Source organism: Grus americana, chromosome 2, assembly GCF_028858705.1.
Source record: "Grus americana isolate bGruAme1 chromosome 2, bGruAme1.mat, whole genome shotgun sequence".
Taxonomy (NCBI): domain Eukaryota; kingdom Metazoa; phylum Chordata; class Aves; order Gruiformes; family Gruidae; genus Grus; species Grus americana.
In genome coordinates, this window is record NC_072853.1 from 55,804,774 (window position 1) to 55,829,261 (window position 24,488).

At 39.0% G+C, this 24,488-nt stretch overlaps 1 protein-coding gene across 10 annotated transcripts in view; it reads left to right on the forward strand.

Annotated features, from left to right (window-relative positions):
- The window catches only part of PTPRM (protein tyrosine phosphatase receptor type M), a 502,968-nt gene that overhangs the window by 162,993 nt on the left and 315,487 nt on the right, over positions 1 to 24,488 (forward strand). For all 10 annotated transcript variants that reach the window (XM_054814410.1, XM_054814411.1, XM_054814416.1 and 7 more), the window contains 3 exons: positions 4,983 to 5,248; positions 15,037 to 15,115; positions 18,128 to 18,243. In XM_054814410.1, coding sequence (XP_054670385.1) covers positions 4,983 to 5,248; positions 15,037 to 15,115; positions 18,128 to 18,243 — 461 coding nt within the window. The remainder of the gene's footprint in view (positions 1 to 4,982; positions 5,249 to 15,036; positions 15,116 to 18,127; positions 18,244 to 24,488) is intronic.

The following is a 24,488-nucleotide window of genomic DNA, read 5'->3' on the forward strand; positions in this document are numbered from 1 at the left end:
TTCCATTTTCTTACAAAAGGGAAAGTAGGGTTTATTCTGTTTACAGTGACATTCTTCTGTACTTTTTCACTTTAAACAAAGGAGTTACAGGCAGATTTTCAAAATAGGCTGACTATATTCCTTTTCTTAAGCCACTGATAATTTTTCACATGGTTCAGTTGTGCAATACATACTGCATTAATCGGGATGCTATAAGTTAAATAGTTCTTAAAAATATAGTTCTATCAAGGACTGTAGAATTCCTAGCAGCACTTAATATAAAATTGGTTGGGTTATCAGGAGCATACTCTTTTGAAATTTTAAGGTGGCTAAGAAAAGATGGATATTTCTCCGTGGCATTCTCGGTGGTAAGATTTAAAAAAGCTTGCCAGTTAATTTTTAGTGAACTCGTGAATGCTTTAAGTATTGTTTTGATAACTTAGCAAAATTATAACTATATTAAGGGTTTAAAATTTAAATACATGAATGGCAAGGCATGTCCTAACTGATGGAAGGATTATTGGTTTCTTTCTTGCCTGTTTTAAGCAAAGATCCATGTGGCTAAACTCAGAACTTGCTTCCTTTTTGTATCCAAATATGTTTTATTTTTAACCCTTTATTGTGTTATATAGATGGGAAAATGCATTATAAGTAATATAGTAGAACTTACTCATGTTCTAGCTGGGTGTCTATTCATTCTTCACCCTTCAGCATCCTAGTTAATCACTGAGCAACAGGATCAAAAATTCCAACACAGGGAAATTTTATACGTTTATCAACCCAAGACTGTGAACAACTGAGGAACCATCATACTAAAGAAAGTATTGGAAAGACCAAAGACTACTAACTTGGTTAGTCTCCTCTGTATAAGATAAAGAGTCTTCTCCTTGCTGCATTTTTAGAGAAGTAAATTTGATTCTTTCTGCATTGGAGTATTTAAAGATGTTTGTATTACAAGTTAAAACCACATAGTGCATTCTATATGAAAATGGTGTGCTGTTGTGGCAGGCTGAAACAGGGTTGAGCACATGTGAAAAGTACTAATAAAGAGTATTCCTTTCTGTGCTTGTGCCAATAAGTTAGGAGCAAGATTACCACCTCTTGGCTGCTACATCTAGAATGGGGGGGGGGTGGGGGGTGTTCTTTTTTCTCCTGATTATGACCTTCCTACATTTTAGATTACTGAAACACAGCAAGAAATAGTGTTGCAGATGTGCATAAAATAGATTTGAGGGTAGTGTAATCAGAAACTTGTAGAAAGCAGTCCTTGCATGAAAAAACACGTGAATCTTGCTTTCTTTCCTTCTGCTACATTAAAAATTAAGTTTTCTCTAGGAGAGTACGGAAAACACTTCCAGTGACTTCTGCTTACATTACTAGTGAATATGGATTTGTCCCAATATGTTATAGTAACTAACAGTCTGTAAATTTAGTACAGAGTAATGCCTTTTAGGAAGTAAAACATTCAGATTCCTTTGTATCGCAATTAATTTCAATTTTCGTCAACTTTAAAAACTCAGTTATTTTGTCTAGAATGAAAATTAATGAGAAGTTATGCTTGATAAATAATTTAAAGGAACTGCAAACCTGTATTATTGAATAGTTGAACCTATTTAAGATAAAGGTGCAGTCTGGACCAAGATTCTCTAAACACTTACATTCCGTTTCAAGAAATGACTTAGAAGGCTGCATCTCATTGACATTCCAATGTATCATCACCCATCAAAATAAAAAAAAAAAAAAACAAAAAAGTTTTCTAAGAATTGTTTAAGAAATGTGTGTGCTTATATTTTTATAAGAGCACTTAGCTATGCATTTACAGCATGCACCTATAACCTATAACATTTCTTGACTTTTATGAAAAAACACAGGGTCTAAATTACTTCCTGTATTTTATTGATATATTTTCTTTCCAAAGTAGACATTGTGTTGAATTTTATTTCCTTCTATGGTATCATAGTATATGTATTAATAGAATTCTTTTCTTTGGGTTTGTTCAATTCAGAAATATGAATGTCTTGAAAATCATGTTGTATTTTTGTAATGTAATATGTCTACACAGTCATTCAAATTCTTTAATTGCACATCTATTCTGTAACATGATTATTTTGAAGATACACTTCAATTAATAGGAACTGAAAAATAGAGCATAAATTCACTAGCAGTTCATGTGAGGGTCATTTGAACTATACCTTTACATTTCTTGTTGTCATTTATGTTGGGACCATAACGTAAAATTCACCACTGCCACCCTTTTCATTTGTTCCTTCTTTTCTCAGCTCTTGAGGCCACAAGACAGTTGTCACCCTTAATTCAGTGAAGGGCATAGCTGGTGATGAGCTAGAGTAAGGCTAAGGAATTGAGAACATTTTAGACTCCATCTACATCATATACTGCATCTCACCATCTGAGCGCATGTAATTCTCTGGTCTTGTTCGAAGTATTTGACACTGTCCCGCACAACATCTTTGTCTCTAAATTGGAGAGACATGGATTCGATGGACGGACCACTCGGTGGATAAGGAATTGGCTGGATGGTCGCACTCAAAGAGTTGCGGTCAACGGCTCAATGTCCAAGTGGAGAACGGTGACGAGTGGCATTCCTCAGGGGTCGGTACTGGGACCAGCACTGTTCAACATCTTTGTCGGCGACATGGACAGTGGGATGGAGTGCACCCTCAGCAAGTTTGCTGACGACACCAAGCTGTGTGGTGTGGTCAACACGCTGGAGGGAAGGAATGCCATCCAGAGGGACCTTGACAGGCTGGAGAGGTGGGCCCATGCAAACCTTGAAGTTCAACAAGGCCAAGTGCAAGGTCCTGCACGTGGGTCGGGGCAATCCCAAGCACAACTACAGGCTGGGCAGAGAATGGATTGAGAGCAGCCCTGAGGAGAAGGACTTGGGGGTATTGATTGACGAGAAGCTCAACATGAGCTGGCAGTGTGCGCTTGCAGCCCAGAAAGCCAACCGTGTCCTGGGCTGCATCAAAAGAGGGGTGACCAGCAGGTCGAGGGAGGTGATCCTGCCCCTCTACTCGGCTCTTGTGAGACCCCACCTGGAGTGAGTACTGTGTCCAGCTCTGGGGGCCCCAGTACAGGAGAGACATGGAGCTGTTGGAGCGAGTCCAGAGGAGGGCCACGAAGCTGATCAGAGGGCTGGCGCACCTCTCCTGTGAGGACAGGCTGAGAGAGTTGGGGTTGTTCAGCCTGGAGAAGAGAAGGCTCTGGGGAGACCTTATAGCAGTCTCCCAGTACCTGAAGGGGCCTACAGAAAAGCTGGAGAGGGACTGTTTACAAGGGCATGTGGTGATAGGACAAGGGGTAATGATTTTAAACTAAAAGAGAATAGATTTGGATTAGAGGTTAGAAGGAAATTCTTCGCTGTGAGGGTGGTGAGGTACTGGAACAGGTTGCCCAGAGAAGTTGTGGATGCCCCCTCCCTGGAAGTGTTCAAGGCCAGGTTGGATGGGGCTTTGTTTGGGCAACGTGGTCTAGTGGAGGGTGTCCCTGCTCGTGGCAGGGGGGTTGGAACTAGATGGTCTTTAAGGTTCCTTCCAACCCAAACCATTCTGTGATTCTATAAATTCTCCTAGATTTCATTGCCACTTTGGTGGTCAGTTGCCCCTGGCTGGATGCCAGGTACCCACCAAAGCCACTGTATCACTCCCCCTTCTCAACTGGACAGGGGAGAAAATATCATGAAAGGCTCGTGGGTTGAGATAAGGACAGCGGTTATCATCATGGGCAAAAGAGACTCAACTTGGGGAAATTTTAATTTAATTTATTGCCAATCAAATCAGAGTAGGATAATGAGAACTAAAAACAAATCTTAAAACATCTTCCCCTCACCCCCCACCTTTCTTCCTAGGCTCAATTTCACTCCCAGTTTCTCTACCTCCTCCCCCCAGCGGCACAGGGGGATGGGGAATGGGGGTTACGGTCAGTTCATCACACATTGTCTCTGCCGCTCCTTCCTCCTCAGGGGGAGGACTCCTCACACTCTTCCCCTGCTCCAGCCTGTGGTCCCTCCCATGGGAGACAGTCCTCCATGAACTTCTCCAACCTGAGTCCTTCACACAGGCTACAGTTCTTCACAAACTGCTCCAGCGTGGGTCCCTTCCATGGGGTGCAGTCCTTCAGGAGCTTCAGGGTCACAAGTCCTGCCAGTAAACCTGCTCTGGCGTGGGATCCTCTCTCCACGGGGCCCAGGTCCTGCCAGGAACCTGCTCCAGCGTGGGCTTCCCACGGGTTCACAGCCTCCTTCAGGCATCTACTTGCTCCGACATGGGGTCCTCCATTGGCTGCAGGTGGGTATCTGCTCCACCGTGGACCTCTATGGGCTGCAACAGAACAGCCTGCCTCACTATGGTCTTCTCCATGGGCTGCAGGGGAATCTCTACTCTGGCACCTGAAGAACCTCCTCCCCCTTCACTGACCTTGGTGTCTGCAGAGTTGTTTCTCTTACATCATCTCACTCCTCTCTCTGGCTGCAGTTGCTGTTGCGCACCTACCACCATGGCTGACGGACTCGGCCTGGGCCAGTGGCAGGTCCATCTTGGAGCCATCTGGCATTGACTCTGTCAGACATGGAGGAAGCTTCTAGCAGCTTCTCATTAGCCTCCCTGTAGCCTCCCTGCTATCAAAAACCTTGCCATGCAAATTCAGTACAGACTCTGCATATAGAAATGCTTAGATAGTTGGGACCTGCAACTGATTCTCTTCTAACATCTGTAGATTCAGCACAGTGCAGATCAGTGTTTTTTTGTTTACCTCTTTCTTTCTTCAGTTGTAAAATAAAGATTCTAATATTTATTAGCTTTGGAAAAGAATCTTGAGTTTCTCAGAAGTAATTTGAGATTCAATGCCTACTGAATACAAATTACTGTTATGTTGGTAGAAGCAAAGCAAAATTATTATTTTTTTTAATGATGCTTTCATTATAGATCACCATATTAGGGAGAGGAAAATAAAGAAGAAATTGAACTAGTGACTTTGTTTTGCAGGCTCTTTCATGTTGGTGAATACATCTGGGAGATTTGCGGGACAGAAAGCTCACCTCCTGCTGCCCCATCTGAAAGAAAATGATACACATTGTATTGATTTCCACTATTATGTTTCAAGCAAGAGTGGATCTAGCCCTGGCACTTTGAATATATATGTGAAAGTTAATGATGGTCCTATTGGTAATCCAGTCTGGAACACATCTATCACTGCTACTTGGAACAGAGCAGAACTGGCAATTAGCACTTTCTGGCCCAATTTTTATCAGGTATGTTTTACTTTTTATGAAATTTTGTTTCTCTTAATAGTCACCTGGTTCTTAATCATAATTTTTAATTTAAATCAAAATATTTTTCAGTATGTTTTGTTGATCTTTACATTAATTATGTTTTTGTAGATGATGCTAAATGTTTGGTTTTACGTATATATGACTGTGTTTATATGTTTATGTATATTTATAGAAATGTATCCACACACACATACATGCTTTAAATGTGAGTGAAATAATTGTATTGAAACAATTTAGAAATTTTGTCATTGATTTTAGTCAGCTACTTCTGTTTCTCTATAATAAATTCACTCATTCTTTCAGTTCATTAGGGATGCTGAAATTGAATGCCAATAGATTTTATTGCAGTAGAGTCTTCAAATTTGATTTAGATCAGCAATACTTGTTGCTTTAGAACCAGCAGAATCCTTTGAGTCTTCAGTTTGAGTTTTCAGTTTGAATGCAATATCCATTTGTTCTGTTCAGTAGTAATCATAAATATAACAGTGGCTATCTTAGGAATGGGCTTCTGATTACATCCTAAAGATTTAGGGAGAATTTCACTTGACAGTTCCTTAGGGTGCTGCTTTTCTGTAGGAAAGGTTACAGATTATACAGTTATTTACTGTTGTACGGTAGTTCAACAGTGTTTCTCCTTCTTGCCATGAAAATATAGTCTATGTCTCCACAAGCAAGTAATTTGGTGTAGTAAGAGCAGACCAGTAGATCAAAGATGTTGTTGAGGCTCCTCTCATCTTCACTTGCAGTTTAGAAAGTTTAGTTTGGATTTTATTTGGTCCCCTGTGCTGAACATTGTGACCATACTTAGGGTTGGAAGCTTTCTGAAGAAAAGCTGTCCCGAAGATGGTGACTTAAGTACATTGCATGAGCCAAACTCCAAGCAAAAGCATGTACAAAGCAGGTTATGAAACAAATGAAAGTTTAAGTCCAGATGGAACTGAAGCAGTTCCTTTTGAGCCCTTTTTCCTCTAAGGAAAAAAAAACAAGCTGAAGAACTTTCTGGAGTCTTTCCCTCTGTGATTACTTCACCCACAATTGACAGAAAGTCATGGTCCAGAAGATGAGTTTGGAATGCCTGCCAGGATCATCTTGTCCTTGGAACAGGGATACCTGGCAGTGCGTGTACAACGTGCAGACCCAAAAGAGCACACTCATTCATTTCCTCTTGCCTCAGATAGTGTGTTCCTAGCTTGCGTAGAGGGTCTTGACAGGGTCCACATTTGCATCCAGTGCTCTGCCCACAGTGGCTAGGAATTGCTACAACTGCATCATCAGGGCTTCCTGGAGAGGATTCAGGGTAAGTTTATGGACATCTCACGAAGTTTCACTGGGAGGACTTGTAAAGTGGATCTCCTGTAACTGTCCGTGGACTCAATGAGGGAATACCAGCACCTTTCCCAGAAGGCAGGCGTATGAGAGTTGAGGTTCACCTCAGCATTGTGGGAGAAGCTGCGTACTAGCTGCCTCTCTGGAGCAGGAGGCTGTGTCCTGATGACGGAGTCCAAGCTTGGTTTAGCCATACCTTTGTGTCTTGCAGGGTAAAAGGGCAGTGTGTATTCTGTTACCTGTCAGAGTTCAAGGAGTGTTTCAACACCACTGTTAGTCATATAGTTTAGTTTTAGATAGTCCTGCGAGGAGCAGGGAGTTGGACTTGATGATCCTTACGGGTCCCTTCCAACTCAAGATACTCTATGACTTTGTGACCTTACTGCAAGATGGTGGGCCCCACATTAATGATTTGATGTCAGTGTTGAGAATGCCCTCCAGTGATGCCAAAGAGCCTTTCTATTTTGATTGAAATAATGAGGACTAGTCTGTGTTGTTAGTCTCAGTGGATGGTGGGAGAAGAGTAGAGTAGACAATTTCATGGGTGAAATTGAATGTAACTCTGGGTGGTTTGTAACATGGGATCTACTGGAGGGCTTTGTGAGCATGCTGGGTGGTTCAGGAGCATCGTGTGGTGCATGCAGATTTTGCATACACTGTGTGAATGGGTGACTGTGTTGCTTATGCCTAAGTCTGGACTGTAATGTCCCCATCTGGGTTTGGAGTGAATTAGTAGAGGAGCTTCCAATTTCCTTTCTTCTGAAAGGAGTCTGGTTTTTACGCAACAGAACTGCTCTGTGAACCAGCAGTCAGTAAGGACAAGGATTGTGCTTCAAAGCTTCACTCTAGCTCTGAACCAAAATGCTAATGTGGACGGGGGAATTTTAATAGAAGCCCAGACTCTGACCAGTAAATTTAAGCTAAATTAATGTGTTAATAAAAATACAGGCAAGCTCGGACAGTTTTAAATGTTATTGATATTAGTAATAATCTGTGTCAGATTTCTAACAATATGATACATCTACCTGGTGTCTGGGTAACATGCATATTTGGCCATAGTAATAGAAAGATAACCTTTCTAGTCCATGTTCTCCTTGAGACCTGCCATCTGGTCTGTTCACCCTTATCTGTAGGTGAACCCTTGTGTGCTTGGATGGGGTACTGCAGTTTAGCAAATTACCATGCATCAGCTGATATATAATAGACGCCTGAGTCTGTCTGTAATGGATTCCATGTGCTCTCTTTGCCTCTGGAAATATAGAAATTTTTACATAATCTTTCTTTCACTGAGGAGTATAGTAAGTCATTTTCTTTGTATTTGCTGCATACAGTCCAAAATAATACCTGGTTATATATTGCAATTTAGCTGATGTGCCAAAATGTCTTATGCTATAGTAGTGTCCATAGTGGTGCAAGGAAACAGTGTAAAATAGTGTAGCTTCACTGGTTTTATTGCAGATAAAACTAATTTATTCTTGAAGAAGCTGTGTCTCCATGTTGACAGGTTATAGACAGTTCTCTCCATTTTGGTTGCCTCCTTCGTCTCAGAAATCTGTGATGCAATTTCCTCACTCGCCCAGTAGCACTTGCAGTTTCTCATTGTTTCTGAACTCTTTTCATCTGTTTTCATCTTTTTTCCTCTTCAAAGGGTCTGGTTTGGGGGTAGACACAGTTAGCTGCAAGCAGCAGGGGAGGTCAGGAAGAGGAGAGAGAGGGTATATGTGGATCTTGTGGGATAGTGTGTCCACGTTAGGTGAGAGCTCAAATGACTGCATATAGGGTGAGAGAAGGCAGAGGACCCGACAGGTGTCTACCACCAGGTATCTTTCCTAACCTGTTATTCATTTGACTCCAAAACTCCGACTTCTTTTGGCACAAATCCGCGTGTTTCTCGCATAACCTCCAAAACATACAAGACTTCCTCCCAGGGTTTTTCTGAGGCTGTCTGACCTTATTGAACAAAATTAAGAAAAAATCTGCTAAGAAGATTTTTAAGGACTGATAAGGGCCCTTTGTAACTTCTTATATATGAAGGTTGGTAGTTTTCCCATGAGTAATGTTCAGGAAAGGACTCGACATTTGCAGATGAAGAGACAAAGCAATGTAATCATGTGATTTTTCTTTGTTGTGTTTTAAATCACATATCCGTGTAGGCATCTGCATGTTTGTGAATGCCTTATAATTCCATTCCCTTAGTAGGACACCTACAAGGTGTCTAACTGCAAATGAAAGCAAAATGTACTACAGAACTCTGAAGACAAATTACATGATAACATTTCAGAGTTATAATATTTATACAATTCAGGATGATTTAAAAAACAGTGGTGTTGGTCTGTTTTGCTGTTGATTAATGAAAAACATAGGCAGAATAACTCCCACTAATGGTAGCTGAGTAAAAATTAGATTGTGTAGTGTGGAGTGAATTTTAATCCAAATTCTAAAGATTTATTTGTTTAAACCACATATTATTAACACATATATGCAAAGCATTCAAAAGATTTCATAATTAACAGTATTTTATTATTGTAGCACCAGTTATCCAAGCTTGTTAATACCTTTCATGTTGAGTTTCCATTTAGAATTGACTCTTTAGAAGTACAGTCTCTGAACAAAGTAATTACTTTCTTTTTGTGTACACTTTTCTTTTTACTAGGTAATTATTTGTGTAGGTTTCACCCCATATGAAAGCTGCACTACATATATAAATCACAATGATAACCTGCATGTAACAACACTAATTGTAGTTTAATTACTGCTTATTTAAACTTAAATTGTCAAGTATTCTGGTGATTAAGGATATATTTAATTCCATAATTAATGGTCTTCTAAGTGCTACTGCTTAACATCTGCCTTTGACTTCAGGGTATGTCTGCGTTGCAGTCCAGTTACTGATTACAGTATAGTTGCAGTAACACAGGTTCAAGCTGCCAAACACCTTCTGAGGGTCAAAGATAATCAGCGCAGTTTGTTCTTTTCTGCTATGCCTCCTGGTCTCTGAGCTACTTTCGAACTAGCTGGGATACTTCCATGGGAGCTGGTCTTATTTCTGTATTATAAAACCCCTTTAGGAGTGCTCCCCTGAGGGAGCTTCCTCTTTTTATCGTTGGTCACAGGAGAAATTGCTTTACTGAGGTATTGTCTACTTGGTGCATCTTAAGCAAGAGCATCAAGGAGTTTGTCATGCCATTAGAGACAGCCTAGCAAACAAAACAAGGCTTCACATAATTACTGAGACCTTCACCCTCATCCTCACTTGAATAGAGTTAGGATGTACACAGAAAAAGAGGATTAAATGCTATGCTGATTTCTATGGGTAGTGGAGAGCTTGGTTTTAGATTCTTGGGGAGCAGTCTCAATAGGTTGAGAGTCTCTAAAATTGATGCTTTGACATACAAGTAAGTCCTGAAAAGGCTGCTCCTCTAGCGGGGAGAGGGTGGAAGGGTTTTTTGGGGTTAGTTTTTATTTTCTTTGAAGTTTTGATTTTTTCCTCATTGTATCTTTTAGCAGGAGGAAAATCTGTTGATTTCAGGGGTTTTTTTTCTTGTTTTGTCAGTTTGGGAAGAGAAGGGACTAATTTCCCCCCACACATACCCCCACCCACCCCCTGGTTAGTTAATGATTCTCAGACCAATTAGTAGCATTTTATATATATATATTATGTTTTTTGAAGCATTGCAGTTTGGGAACTTTACAATATGCGAAATGCCACTACAGGGTTGAGTCTGGTGAGTGGCTTGTATTTTCAGCTCCTCACCCTGCAAGCAAGCAATTTGGCACAGCACCATTGCAAGTTACACGCCATCCCCCTATCAGTTTTTATATTTTGAATTATTTGCTTTGTACTTTGCTGGGAGTCAGGCATGGCAGCAGTGAGCTGAAACAAATCTTGATTAAATAAAACAACAAACACTGTGGTTTTAAAATCCAGAAATGGAATTGAAAGGATTAAAAATAGCTTCCAATAGAGTAACGCTACTCTCTATGCCGCTGCACCTTCTTTAAACATAAATTCCTATGAAGCTGGAATGAGAAAATAGGATAAGAGCCTGGCAGTAATTCCTGATCTTTTTTAGTTAGGACACAAAGGAGTTACGTGGTATCACTTCACACTGAGATGAGATTTACCCTTTACCGTTCTGACACTTTCCCCTGTAAATTAGGAGTTTAGGGAATAAGAAGCGGTAGATCCAACTTACCTTTTCAAATCTGGACTTAAACTTTCATTTGTTTCATAACCTGCTTTGTACATGCTTTGCTTGGAGTTTGGCTCATGCAATGTACTTAAGTCACCAGCTCGGACAGAGAATTAAGGTGCTTGTGCAGTAAAGGTCAGGCTTACATTCTCACGTGTTGTGCGTGTTGCATTCAACTGCACGCATACGGTTCCTGAACTGCGCTTTGAACTCAAAAGGAACTTTGAAATGCATATTGCATTTTGAATCACAACCCTGTGTCAGGCATCTTAAATAGCTTTTCTTCATTGGCTTGGGTGATTTGGAAATAGTTATTTTGAGAAAGATGCACCAGGGCAGACCGCATACCTAAATTTAAAAACCCTACCAGTATAAAAATGGTCAAGAATAAGCAGGCATGCACTTTTTGTCATAGACCCAAGGCACTGTTATTTTCTCCCATCCCTTGTTCCTAAACCAAGAAAGCTTCCGGGCCTTCAGTAGAGAAAGGTAAGACAACTGATTTAAAAACAAAAAGAGAAGAATAGGATTTAATAAGCCTTAATGTCAGATGCTCAGTTTTCAGTGATGCTCACCTGTAAGAGGTTTCTTTGGAGTCTCAGGTTGGCAGCAACCACCAAAATGTCATTTAATGTGCTTGAGTGCACATGTGAGTGCCAAATGGTAGTTGTGTAGGAGTGAGAGGTGGGGAGCGAAATGGCATAACACGAATTCCCAGCCAGGGAGGCCTGACCACATTTTAGGCAGCCCACATCAATAAGCTGTGGGGGGTTTCTGCAGGGCCTGGGAAGGACCAGGTCAGGAACCTCCTTCCCTTCACGTGGCTTTGACGAGGCAGCAATCGCTGTGATTTTCCCAATTTTCTGGAGGGAGATTGTTCCCAACACCTTGTAAAACACAGTCAAAGAAAGGCACTCAGTGGGGTAAAACACAGCAGGCAAGGGTGGGAGCGCGGTGCGTGCTGTGGGCAGCGCGTGATGCATTGCTGCCCGCTTCCTGGGGGTGCCGGAGAGCAGGGTTGCAGCCTGACATTAAGTAGCTTTATTAATACTCCTTTTCTGTCTTGTTTTTGCAAAGTGCTATTTTTAAGTCGTGTGAAGTAGAGAGTGTTTATATTAGGTACAATCCACCTTTTGACTGAAAGCATTGTAATTTTGCAACAACAAAGGCAGGAATTTACGGAGTGAGGTTGTGCGGCAACAAAACCTGTTTATTTCTATTGTTCTTTGGAACAGACAAGTTATCTCGGGTCACACATTTTCAGCTGTAAGCATTTCTGTTGGTGAGCAGACCCCCTTTCTTTGTTCATATGTAGAAAGGGGAAGTGGCAGGAATGAAAAGCTAATTTTGCTCTTCACTGAAGCAGGGAGGATCAGGGACAGTGCAGTGCTAAGCCGCTTCCCTGGTTCCTGTTTGGCAGGCCTGCAAGGGGGAGAGTGGTGTAAAACAGCTCTCAGGCCAACGTGCGGCAGAGTTTTTCCTGAGCAAATGAATTCAGTGTTTTAACCGGTTGTTTCCGGACTGATAAGGTGGTGGAATAATAGCCAAAAAACTCCAAGGGCTGCCCACTCTGACGTTGCTGGAGTGTTGTCTCTATTTTGACTGGGGTCTTTTATATTGCCTGCAGGGGTTGCGTCAGCCGTGAGGAAAGGCAAAGTTTGGAGGCGGGAGTAAAAATGTTAACTTTTACGAGACAAGCAACTTTTCAAATGTGAAATGATGGAAAAAACTGGATGTGAAATAAGTTTCTAGGTTTCATTTCTAGTGAAATTATTAGCAAAACTGATCCAGATTTGTGAATAGTCTTAACATCCCTAATATAAGCTTTTCAATGAATAAATGAGCCACCAGAAGTGTTTCTGGGTCCATTCCTGAGCACCCCCTTACAGTGTGCAGCACACTCACTAGGACTTTCAGAAACATGTCATGCATAGGATAAAATTCTTTTTTTTCAGTGTAAAAAGGGAAAATGCTTAGATAAGCAGATATTTTAGTCCATAATCTTCATTTATTAATTTAAATAAAACAAAATACTGGATTTGGATACAGCAGTTGCTAGTATTTCACAGCCTGTGAACAGAACAGAAATTATATTTCTGTACTTGGAATAGATGTCGTGTTCTTTTATATATGAAGTAAAAGGCAATGTCTCTTTGATGATGGTATGTCACTAATGGCTGTAGTGTCTCTTTCCATTTACTAAAAATTGCATATTTTATGTCAGAAGAGACCAAAACTTATGGTCATTAAAGTTGATAGCAGCTTGGCTATTGCTTTTAGGTCTTCTCTGTTTTGAATACTCTTGGTAGCTTTTCAGGAAATGGAGCAGTCTCCTCCTCCTTCCATGGGCGCCTGCATAGCTATTCTATTCAGAAAGCGTAACACAAACTGAGAATGTACAACTGTTTGTCACATTTGCTGATAAAGACAAATGCTGGTTCTTGTTTCAAAGTTCAGTGAGTGAAAACAGGAGCTGCATTCTGGGACTTGCGTTGCCATCAAAACTTAGGCTTACTTTGTGCGTGTTACCTATCTCTCTGTATTTCCATTTCAAGGCTGTTAAGATGAGGGTAAGAGTGATTATGATTGGAAAAGCTATTTCAGGTCTTTGGATGCAAATTATTCTTTAAGAGCTTCTGCTTTTTTTTTCTTTAAGTACTTCTGCTTCCCGAGATAGTTCCTAAGACTGGTTCCACCAGGAGATTTTCTTTGTAGGAAAGAGAATTTTGCTCTGGATGCTCTGCTGGATGCTGGGAGCCATACCCTGTCCATTCTGTTGCTGTGGATCAGCAATATCAACTTCAAGCTCCATCAGTGTGTCATCAGGCATTTAGAAGGCCACAGGCTGGGGCTTGTGACTCACCCACAGTTTCTTGCAGCATTTTTTTTCTACAACATTTGTTTGGTAGCTTTCAGACTTTTCTCCTTGCTGTCTTGTATTTTCTTGTTGCTGCTTGGTTCACTTGGGGGCAACATTGGCACTGTAGGTTGAAATTTTTTTGTGGAAAGGAGATAGAACTAGAATGAAAAGTAGTTTTTTCCTTGCTAGCCATATGGAATTAAAGCCATATTTATGGCAGTTTCACTCCAGTGAGATTGAGAGGGAGAAATGGACAGTATTTAGGAACATGATAGCTGGGAGAGAACAGGATCGGTGTCCACAGATGGAGGAATGAGAAAGATGGAAGAAGGCTGAGGCAAGAAGTTGTGAAGAATTTGCTCATCTCAAGGTTTGCTTTAAAATCAGAATCAGTGCTCTGCCAGTATTTATTCAGCACCAGAAAACTGTGATATAATATTACAGGGCTGTATGTTATCCTTGTGACATGTTTGTATTCTGTATCAGACTCTTCCTGCTGAAATAATTGCAGTAAAGGATATGCTACATTGTGTCCTTCTGCATCTGTTCCAAGGTCAAGTACAGCATATGTGTGAAAAATAGTTTCTAAACTTTGTCTTCCTCAGTGTACTTCTGAGACTAGTTACAGGAGGCAGTTAAAGTTAACTTTCCAAGCAAAAGGGAAGCATTAAAAAAAAAAAAAAATCATAACCTGGATTTGAGCATGAACTTCTTGAGCCTTGGTTTGGAAATGTACCTGCTAATGTTACCGACATATTTTCTTCTATTCCGCATAAACATTCTTGGGACGTTCAAAGCTAAGGCTGCCAAAGTTTGGAGAGGTTTGCTTTTGAGTGTACTTAATTCAAACAACAAGAACGGTCCATTTATTTTGTGACCTATTTATAGCCATTAAACAAACCGTGGCAAATGGATCTGCTTTACTTAATTCACTACATTTGGTGGAAGATTAAGAGCATGGAAAATACATTCATAAAAATAGATATGTTTGTGTCTGATACTGTGCAAATCTCTGTATACTGCAGAACTGTCATTTTTTTAAATAAAAGCAGGAGTTTATTCTGCAAGACAAAGAATCAAAAATGAAATTATTATTAGGTAACTTCTTTGGCAGACCAAATACTTGGGTGGATTTGGTTATTTCTCATTGTGAGCTATATATGATCAGACTTGTATATCCCCAAAAATAGTATAAACATGAAAAAATGTGATTTATGTTTTGGTTCATTCTAATGATAAGAACACATTTTGAGGGTTTTTTTGATTGTATTTTGTTTTCAAGGTGTTCTCAACATGTTAGAAGAGTTGATGTATTTTTCCATAACACAATATTTTTATATTTCCTGTGTTACAAAGCTGCTAACTGAAATTCTCTTTTTGCTTCTCAGGTTGTTTTTGAAGTGGTCACTTCAGGTCACCCAGGATATGTGGCTATTGATGAAGTGAAAGTTTTAGGACACCCATGTAGTAAGTACCTCTCCACTATTTTAAAGCCAGCCCTCTAAAATGAATGTGCCACTGTGCTTCAATAAATGTGGAGCAGAAGATACAGAAAATGTCAGAAAACAATGTCACTGCTATAAATATAGGCTGAGTATGTACAAAGCATTGCTAGCATTTGAGCGCTTGCACCTTATTGGCTTTAAAGACTTCTCTTATACGCACCTTGTGTACACTGCTTGGCATAAGCCCCAGAGCCTAATTGGGCCATCTAGCGACTCCTTCAGAGCACAAGTCATCAAGATTTGTTGACCAGTTTTCTATCGCCATCAAAAATTCAGTGCAGCCACAAGCTGAGGCATTAGCGAAAGCAGATGAACAATGCAAGAGCTGAATATATATGATTATTTTTTCCAAGGCTTAGAGGAAAGAAGACTCAGCTGGCTGAGGGCCGAGGCTTTGCTAAGCAAGCTTACTTAGGGTACTTCCCCAGGTATTGTACTTTGGGTTCAGGGCTCAATTTCTGCACTGTTTTACTTGATATGTTTCAGATATGTTTCCTTGTCCTGTTAGTTAGGACATATAAACTATCCTAAGTTCTTTTAAAAAAATTGATGTCAAAACAAAACGTTGTAAATTAAAGCTTTAATATAGTAATCCAGAGGTAATTGAACAGACTACTTAAATAAATGATTATTCCACATATTTGCTATTCGTTAAATAAGGTGTATTAAGATCATACATAGAATTGTAGGTGGTAATCTTATTGACCAAATGAATGAGTGGGGAAAAAGGCACTAACTTCTGTGTAACTGTTCACCTTCCTCTTATACTGCATTGTACTTATATGCATTCTTTGCGGCTTGTAAGAGCTGCGATTTAAAATAAAAAGTGGTTTATTGGTTAGTACCAGAGCACCTCATAAAAATGGTTTTAGTGTTAGTGTCAAGAAGACACAGACATTTCTTCAAATGCAGAGACAGTTACACAGAATCAGCAGCTATTATTTCTAAATCACTTAGTTCTAATAAACACAGCAGGCTCTCATGTTGTTAGGCAGTATTTGTGCTTCTGCATTTTGAATTTATATCTTTGGTTCGAGTAGGATAAGTCTAAAACAGCATTTTATCAGCTTAATAATTTTTCTTATACAGATTTTGAGAGGTTTGATCTGTGCATTTGTACCAATCAATTCTCAAAACCTGCAAGTAGCTCTCGTTAATAGGAAGACTAAGTTACACCCCATAGTGTGTAGAGTTCTAACATGACAGTGTTGAAATGAAAAAGCTTTAATGAAAAGTTCTTTGAAGTAATTAAAATGTTAGAAATTAAGACATCAAACCAGTTACATTGTCTACAAGAAAATTGAAAAAGTGTGAAAATTGGAATAGAACTACCATGTGTCTAAAACTGCAAGATTTATAATGCTCTTCTTTCTGTATATTGCCAGAAAAAAAACTTTTTGAATTATTAAGTCTTTAAACAAAAATTGAAATGGGAAAAATATTTGCTAGGCAGTTGTACTAGGTAGTACAGACAAAGACCAAGCTGAAAGCAAGTTGTAAGCACATAGAATTGAAAGGGATGGCTTGTGGTGGGTGGGTGCGTGGGGTTTTCTTGTCTATGTCATGGGATTTTCTTGTGTGTGTTTGGTTTTAAAACCTAATGCCCCTCCTCACTTAGGGCATACCTGGTAATTCAGAAAGACTAGTTTTCTAGAATTTGCGAAGACAGAGGAAAAAAAACAAGTGGGGTAAAAGCAGATGTAAAAAAAAAAAAGTGACTGAGAAATGGGGAATTTATTGAAGAGTTTTACTGGATAATCAGACAGTAATAGTTTGATAGGCAGAGAAGACTTTGGCCTAAATCTGTTGTCCTAACTGGGAAGTGTTTAAGAAAAAAACCACAGTATAACTAATGAATTTGCCATAGGGACAGTTATCATGAAAAGATTTCCTTCCAAAGTTAGATATTAATTTGGACTATTTTATTCCATCTCCTCCTTCTTATACTACCTTGCACTGGATATTAAGTAACTTTTTCTTGAATTCTGGTAGCTGGTTATTTATAAATTCCTTAAAACTGCAATTTCTCCCAGTGGTAAGGTCTTTTAAGAAAACGTCATCAAAACTTTAAATGAGTGTGATGCTCTGCTAGAAAGTGTATGTTTAGTTTGCCAGTTTATTGCTAGTACTAAGATTTCCATGTCTGAAAAAAATGTTCAGAGCCTGGCTAATCTGCTAGTATGGACAGTGCAAAAAGTCCCCTTGCCAGAAGTACGATTTGAATGGTTGGGGAATACTGCCTTTTCAAGGATAAGTTTCTGTATCAAATTTATGGGGGTTTGTGTCACATGGTTGACTTTTTCCAGTAAAACAAAAATACACATGCTATCTTTCCTCCTTCAGTGGACATAGTTCTGGTTTGATTATCTATTTCATTCATTAGGTTATTTGTAGCTGTATTGCTTCGATTTTTACCTGGACCATTCTCTTTCTTAAATGAAAAATAAGTATTGGTATGGAGAATGCATTGTGTTTTGGGTTTTTTCTGCAGTGTCATTGAAAAGAATTGTATTTAAAGAATACAGCTGTAGGTGGTCAGAAGTGTTATGTTAGCATTTTAGCTGTTCAGTGTGCTACATTTCGAAAGCATCTCCTCTATAGACACTGCACCTGGTTAAAAAGAAAAACCTGTTTCCCTGACAACATCACTCAACTTCTTCCTGTTTTGTCTAGTTGGTAGTGTAAGTATCTAATAGGTTCTTGTTCAAAACATAATTAGTTTCCAATATGATCTTTATTAATAGAGTATTATTGCAACACGGATGCTGAGCTAAGATAATTTACACAGCAGGAACAATTAAGTAGCACCCTTCTCTTTGCTCTTTCCCACGTACACAAGTAAACCAACCTAAAATCTAATGTGTAGTCAGTGTTTTGAACCTTTTAAAGCAGGGCTATTTAATTTGCTCAGTGTATTATTCATAGCCAATACTTCCATTTTGGATAACTTCAATACTTTATCTTTTTCCAACAGCAAAAACTCCCCATTTCTTGCGTCTTCAGAGTGTGGAAGTCAATGCAGGACAGTTTGCTACTTTTCAGTGCACTGCCAATGGTGGAACAGACTCAAGTGACAGACTCTGGTTACAGGTAATTTCTTTCGTTCCTAATACACTGAGATCTGGGGGGAGGGGAATTCATCCCTCTCAAAGGAATGTAAAACATGAAAAATGATAGGGCTGTCTGTTTCATCAATATTAGATTTTGTAGCGCCTTTGAACTGCTGTGTAGTAGGTGTTCTGTTATAGAAAATGATACTGGAAGATTTTACTCCCTTGTTTCAATGGGATGCCTTGTTAAAAATAAAGGTACTGGTTTTGTTATATGTGGCGGTCGTGAGTAAAGGCTAAATCCCCAAGGAAGAGCGCATGACTTTCTCATAATGTCTATGCTGTGCAACATTACGCACAATGATTTTCTTGGCTTACCCCTATCTCTGTTTAGTATTTTCAGCTAAAATTGCATTCTTACTTTTTAAGTCTGGAAAAGACCAGTCTGACAGTCAAATCTGACCTTTTGTATTACAGAGCCAAAGAATCCTACCTATATTCATTGAGTCCATAATTTTTTACTTATTGAGTGATGTAGCTTCTAGATAGGTGTCAAATCTTGATTTAAAGACTGTCTCCAACTCCTCCTCTTTCAGTAAAAACAGTCTTCCCTTATCCATATGTGTAACCTTGTATCAAAATCATGCATCTTACTTGATCTCTTTTACTAATGGGGGTACAAGTTAAACTGCTGTCTTGCTGCCATCATTTCAGAGTTGTCTGTTCTCTACAGCAAATAGTCTGTATTTGGACTTAGCATTAGGGATATACTAACCTCTAAATCCCTATGCTTTCCATACGTGAAAAACAACATGCTAGAACTGGAACATTGTCAGTGAGAAGGAAATAAGGATGCCTAAACCAATGCCTAAGGACATCACTCAGATGAAACTGCAGTATATGGAGAAGAAGGGATAGGAGAAATTGAAGCAGTAGTAACAGGTGGGACTTAGAGATTGAATTCTCTATTTTTGTTCTTTCAACAATTTCAGGCTTTTACTATCGTTTTCCTTTCACATTGCACTTGGTGCAAAATTTCGTCAAACATTTCAGAAATTATTCATTTAAGTGTGACAGGTTAAACACCTCAGTAGTTGTAAGAAAACTAGCACACAAATAAGTAAAAGCATTTGAAAAGCAAAGACCCATATTTATATGAATGATGAACTGTTATGTCTATTCAGAAAGAGCCTGATCAGATACAGTAGAAGGCAATGGAAATCTCCTTTGTTTTTATTTAGGTTTGCATGGGTATTTTCCACCTCTGTGCTGATATAAGGCTGATATTTCTCTAATGCTCCAACCCTTTAAAGCCAGCATTACAGTGGTGAATTGGTAGTATTAGACTCCTCTCTTTCCTAAGCCACTGAGATTTTTTTGAAAGAATGATTTTTCCAGTCATGAAAAGAGTTTAGCACGTATGGGAAAATAATGGGTTATTTCATCAATGATAACCTTTCTAGGACCTTTGAACTTCTGCATAATGGTCTTTTGTAAAATTGAAGGTAGAATTCTGTATAGGGAAATCCTGATTCCATTCAGTTTCTCCACAGATTTCAGGACAGTATAATTTCAGCTTTAACTTTTTTGCACAGAATTTAGGACATGCATAAATTCTCTGCATGGCTGGAATGTAATTTGTTTATTTTAGAAATTAAATATCTTTCTAGATTTTATGTAATATAAAATCATTCTTCTAAACAGCAATAGTGATTCCAGAATTTCTTTGCAGACCTTAATTAAGTGATTCCTTGTTTATACATGATTATGAGATTTTTTTTTTCTCTATATGAAGGATAAGAAAGTAGTGACAGATTGACTTGTCGAGGAATTTCATCTTCCTGCAGGGCCACTGCTTATTTATCCTGCCCATACAACCACAGGTCCCTCTGGTAATCAGCCCAAGGTTGTGCAAATTCCAGGTGTGCCTTTGTGTAAGAACATTTTAAAAGCTGACAGGATCTCCTGGATAGCTTGGATTTATTTTTGTACTTGTTTGCCAGTTTCCACAGATGTCTGCTGCAACTTAGAGTAAGGCTGATCAGACAGCTCCACATGTGGGATGCTGCAAAGCAAGGCTATGAAATACGGTTCCCAACAGGGTTAGTTGTATTTTAGTGTACTAGGTCACTATTGGGTAACAGATCCCCAGGCCTTGCAGTTCTCCATCAACCGACTGAGACCATCTGGTTTCACGGTGTGATGTTGAGGAATTTTGTATACGCCTGCTTATAACATCTCATGATGCTGCCAGAGTACCACGAGTACAATGCTGCTATTTGTAATAGCTGTCAGAAAACATGCCATCTTCCACATCATATGACTGGTTAAATGGACACGAAAGATCCTTTCATTCCTGGTAGCAGTAGAACTGATGTTCAACTACAAAACATCTTAATAAAAGACACTACAGCCAGAATAAAATGAACACCATTCTCTGGAGACATAGTGCTCAGGTAATAGGGATTCGGGTTTTAGTCGTGCTACGAATGAGTCGTGCAATCTCTCTGATATGCCTAGTTTGTTCACCAGTAATATTAAGCCCTTTTTACCATCCTTTTGATGGTTTGTTTCCTTAAATTTATAAATCCTTAAGAGCAAACCATAGTAAATAAATAAATACAGTTGTGTGATTTTGTCAAGGGCTTCTCAGCATTTCTGCAACATAAGTCGTATCAGGAGGCCTAATCTGTTTGGATTGGGGAGTTCCAAAATATCATGAGATAATTTGCTCCCAAATGATTTCCAGTACCTGTCATTTTTTTTCCGATCGAAATTGTTAGTCTGAAGTATAGATGAATTGCCAGGGTTAAATCACAAAACCACCGAATTCAGTGATGTTTCTGACTGTTTCCAGAGGTGGCAGAATTTTACTTCTATGTTTACTTCTGTCTCTTTTATATAGTACCTCTCAACTTGTACGCCACAAAAGACTTCAAGTTTAGTAGTATACGTTTTTCTGGTGAAGAAATATTTTACTTTTCACAGTCTGTTCAACTGTGAGGGACTTAGGTTCCTTAAATCAAATGAATAATTGTGAGCTGATTGGTTACTTTAGTCTCCTTGTCTTTGCTGAGTGGTTGCTGCAAATGGCATAGATGTTCTTAGTTTAATAATGCCCAGGCCTTGAAGCAGTCTGAAGTGAAACCCATACATCATATTTTATTTCCCTCCTTTTTTTTTTTTTTTTTTTTTTTTTCTTTTTAAGTCTATCTCACTCTTATTCCCTATGGAATATGAAGTCTATTAATCTATGGAGTATTATGGAAGTTTTTGCAATTGAAAGGGTGATGAGGGAACCACAATTCACAGGTTACCTGCCCAAATTAGACCACTGAGCCATGAAATCTGTTTCATGATGCTGTGATCAGTATTTACTCTTTTGGGAAAGGGAAGACAGAAAGCTGTTTACCTATTCCATAGTGCAGTGCTTTGCAAGAAAAACAATTTTCCTGATCCTGCTAAGCACCCATGCACCCTAGTGCATGAGCTATGATTGCAGGCTTGTCAGATAATTTGACAACAAATTATGGGTATTTTCAGTGATATCATTTCAAGTTAAAGTCAAACAAAAGGACTCAAGAACACAAACGCAGCATCATACAAGTTTGGTTTTGTTGTTGTAACTAGTGTCCAATTAATAAGGTCATTGGCTAGATTGTATGTTTATGAATTCATGTCCTCATTAGCTTATGTTCTAAACAGAAACATACCTTAGAAAGAAGTCTGATGACACTAATGAAGGAATGTTTATAATTAACAGATGTGTCCCATCTGCTTACATTTTCTTTATCACATCTATGGACAACACAGGTTATTGTCAGCATGAAATGACTTTTTCTATTCCATTGAATGATTGAGCAAAACCGCCATTCCTGTGCTCTTTCCTGTGCTCCCACTGTAAGTGCTGTAGCAATTGCTCTATTTTTTGTTTTATTTAAACAAATTCCTCTTTGAAACTACAAGCTCCAGAAGTTGACGCCAACGGTAAGATAAAGAACTAGGCACTAAAGGAGCTGGGAATCCCAAGGAATGGAAATATACTTCAGAACTCCCCCCCACACACACATTTGTAGGTGGGAGCCAGAGTTAGAATTTGGAAAAAAAATTAACACAGAACAGTTAATGGTCAAGTGAAAGCAGCTGAAACAGTGTCTTCTGAACAGCTTGTGCTAGTTATTAGCATTTAGTAAATTGGCACAAGAAACACAAATCTCTGTTTCAGGAGAAAGAGGATAGAATTCTTTTTTGGAAGTAACCTTCTTTTCATACAATTGTAGAATACCAGGTTGGAAGGGACCTCAAGAATCATCTGGTCCAACCTTTCTTGGCAAAAGCTCCATCTAGATAAAAGTTCTGTCTAGACAAAAGCACCATCTAGACAAGATGGCTCAGCACCCCGTCCAGCTGAACCTTAAAATTGTCCAAAGTTGGGGAATCCACCACTTCCCTGGGGAGATTATTCCAATGGCTGATTGTTCTCACTGTGAAAAGTTTTCCTCTACAGTCCAATCGGAATCTCCCCAGGAGTAACTTGCACCCGTTACCCCTTGTCTTTTCCATGTGTCTCCCTGTAAAAAGGGAGTCTCCATCTTCTGTGTAGCCACCCTTTACGTACCGGAACATGGTGATGAGGTCACCCCTCAGCCTTTGTTTCTCAAGGCTGAACAAACCCAATTCTCTCAGCCTTTCCTCCTATGGCAGGCTTCCCAGTCCTTTGTTCATCCTGGTGGCCCTTCTCTGGACCCTCTCCAGCCTGTCCACATCTTTTTTTGTATGGTGTGGACCAAAACGGAACACAATAACTGCTTTTGGTGCAGACTAGAACATTGAAAAAGCAAACATTTTGCTTTCCACCAACATCTTTGAGCCAGGAATCTAAATTGTAGCTTGCAAGTTAGAATGAAGTTTAGAAAAATATTTACTTAAAATTAGGTAAATTTCTTCCACTGCGAGCCCAAGATATACACATACATAGATTTTCTTCTCTGCAAGTGTATGAAATTTGAACTGTCATGTATTGAATATTTACATATACAAAATATTATATTTAATGGTAACTAAAATTAAATTTATTATCAAGTGAAAACTGCTTAAATGTTACAATAAATGTTTCCAAGGCAGTACTTTGGAAACATTGTGCCTCTGCCGCCTTAAAAGTTTGAACCTCTTGAGCCTACCTTTTTTAAGGTACATGCTAACATCTTTTTTTTTTTTTCTCTATAGAATCTCCATCTTGTTCAGTATATGGGACATATTCACTTGATTAATAGCTCCTTAATATGTGGGTTCCTTCACACAAGTGTATTCACTTGTGTGAATAAAGGGCTTTTCACTTTGCTTACTAAATGCTATACAAATCAATTTTCCGTCAATTTTCTAATGGAATCTTTTCTAGTAATCTTAGTGCTTCACAACATTAAGTTGTTTCTGTGGGCTGGATTGATATTTTCTTCATTTTATAGTTGAGGAACACAGACAATGAGAAACAAAAGCAAAATGTATCCCTTTTGGAAAGAGTCTCTGTGACATCTGGACCTGATTCTCTGCATGTAAGGCACTGAGCACTTTCTGTGCTCAGTGTCCGCTGCTGTTAGTTGCAATAGCGAGTGGCCAGTACTTTGGGGAATTGACCTCAAAGACCAGACTTAGGCATCTAGAATATCAGTATACAGTTTTGATGTGGGTTTTTTTGCAGATAACCCGAGATTATTTTACTGTTAGAAGGATAATTAGTTCCCTGTAGGAAGGGGCACTATCTATTACTGAACAGATGAAAGTTTTTTGATTTTTTTTAAATTCTAGTAACCATTTCGTATTATTTCCAGGTTTTGGGTTGTATTCCCCTCTCCACTCCAGTATATATGTAGTCCCTTTCTTGCAGTCAATATTGTATATTTTCCATTAATTATCACTGATCAGTTTTAGTTGCTTTTCATTGATTGCATAGTAATCTTAATATATGACAGAAAAAGTTCTATGAACAGGAGAATATAGGAGGCTTGTGATGTGTGTAATGTTTGTGTTACCCAATGTCTAACGAGCTGTTATCTCTGATCAAAACTTTTCCTTCATTGTCTGCCTTAAATATGAATTGTTTATAATATAGTTTATGCTTTGGGTAACCTTGCAGAACTGTGCTGTTTATTTTTACAGACATGGTAAGAACTGAAATACTCCTTCAAATTTGCCTGGATTTTTTGGGGAGGTTTTAAGTTCTTTGAGGAGAAATGAAAAAGTAACACATGTACGAACAGCCTGACCGTTCTTACCAATTTCCTTATC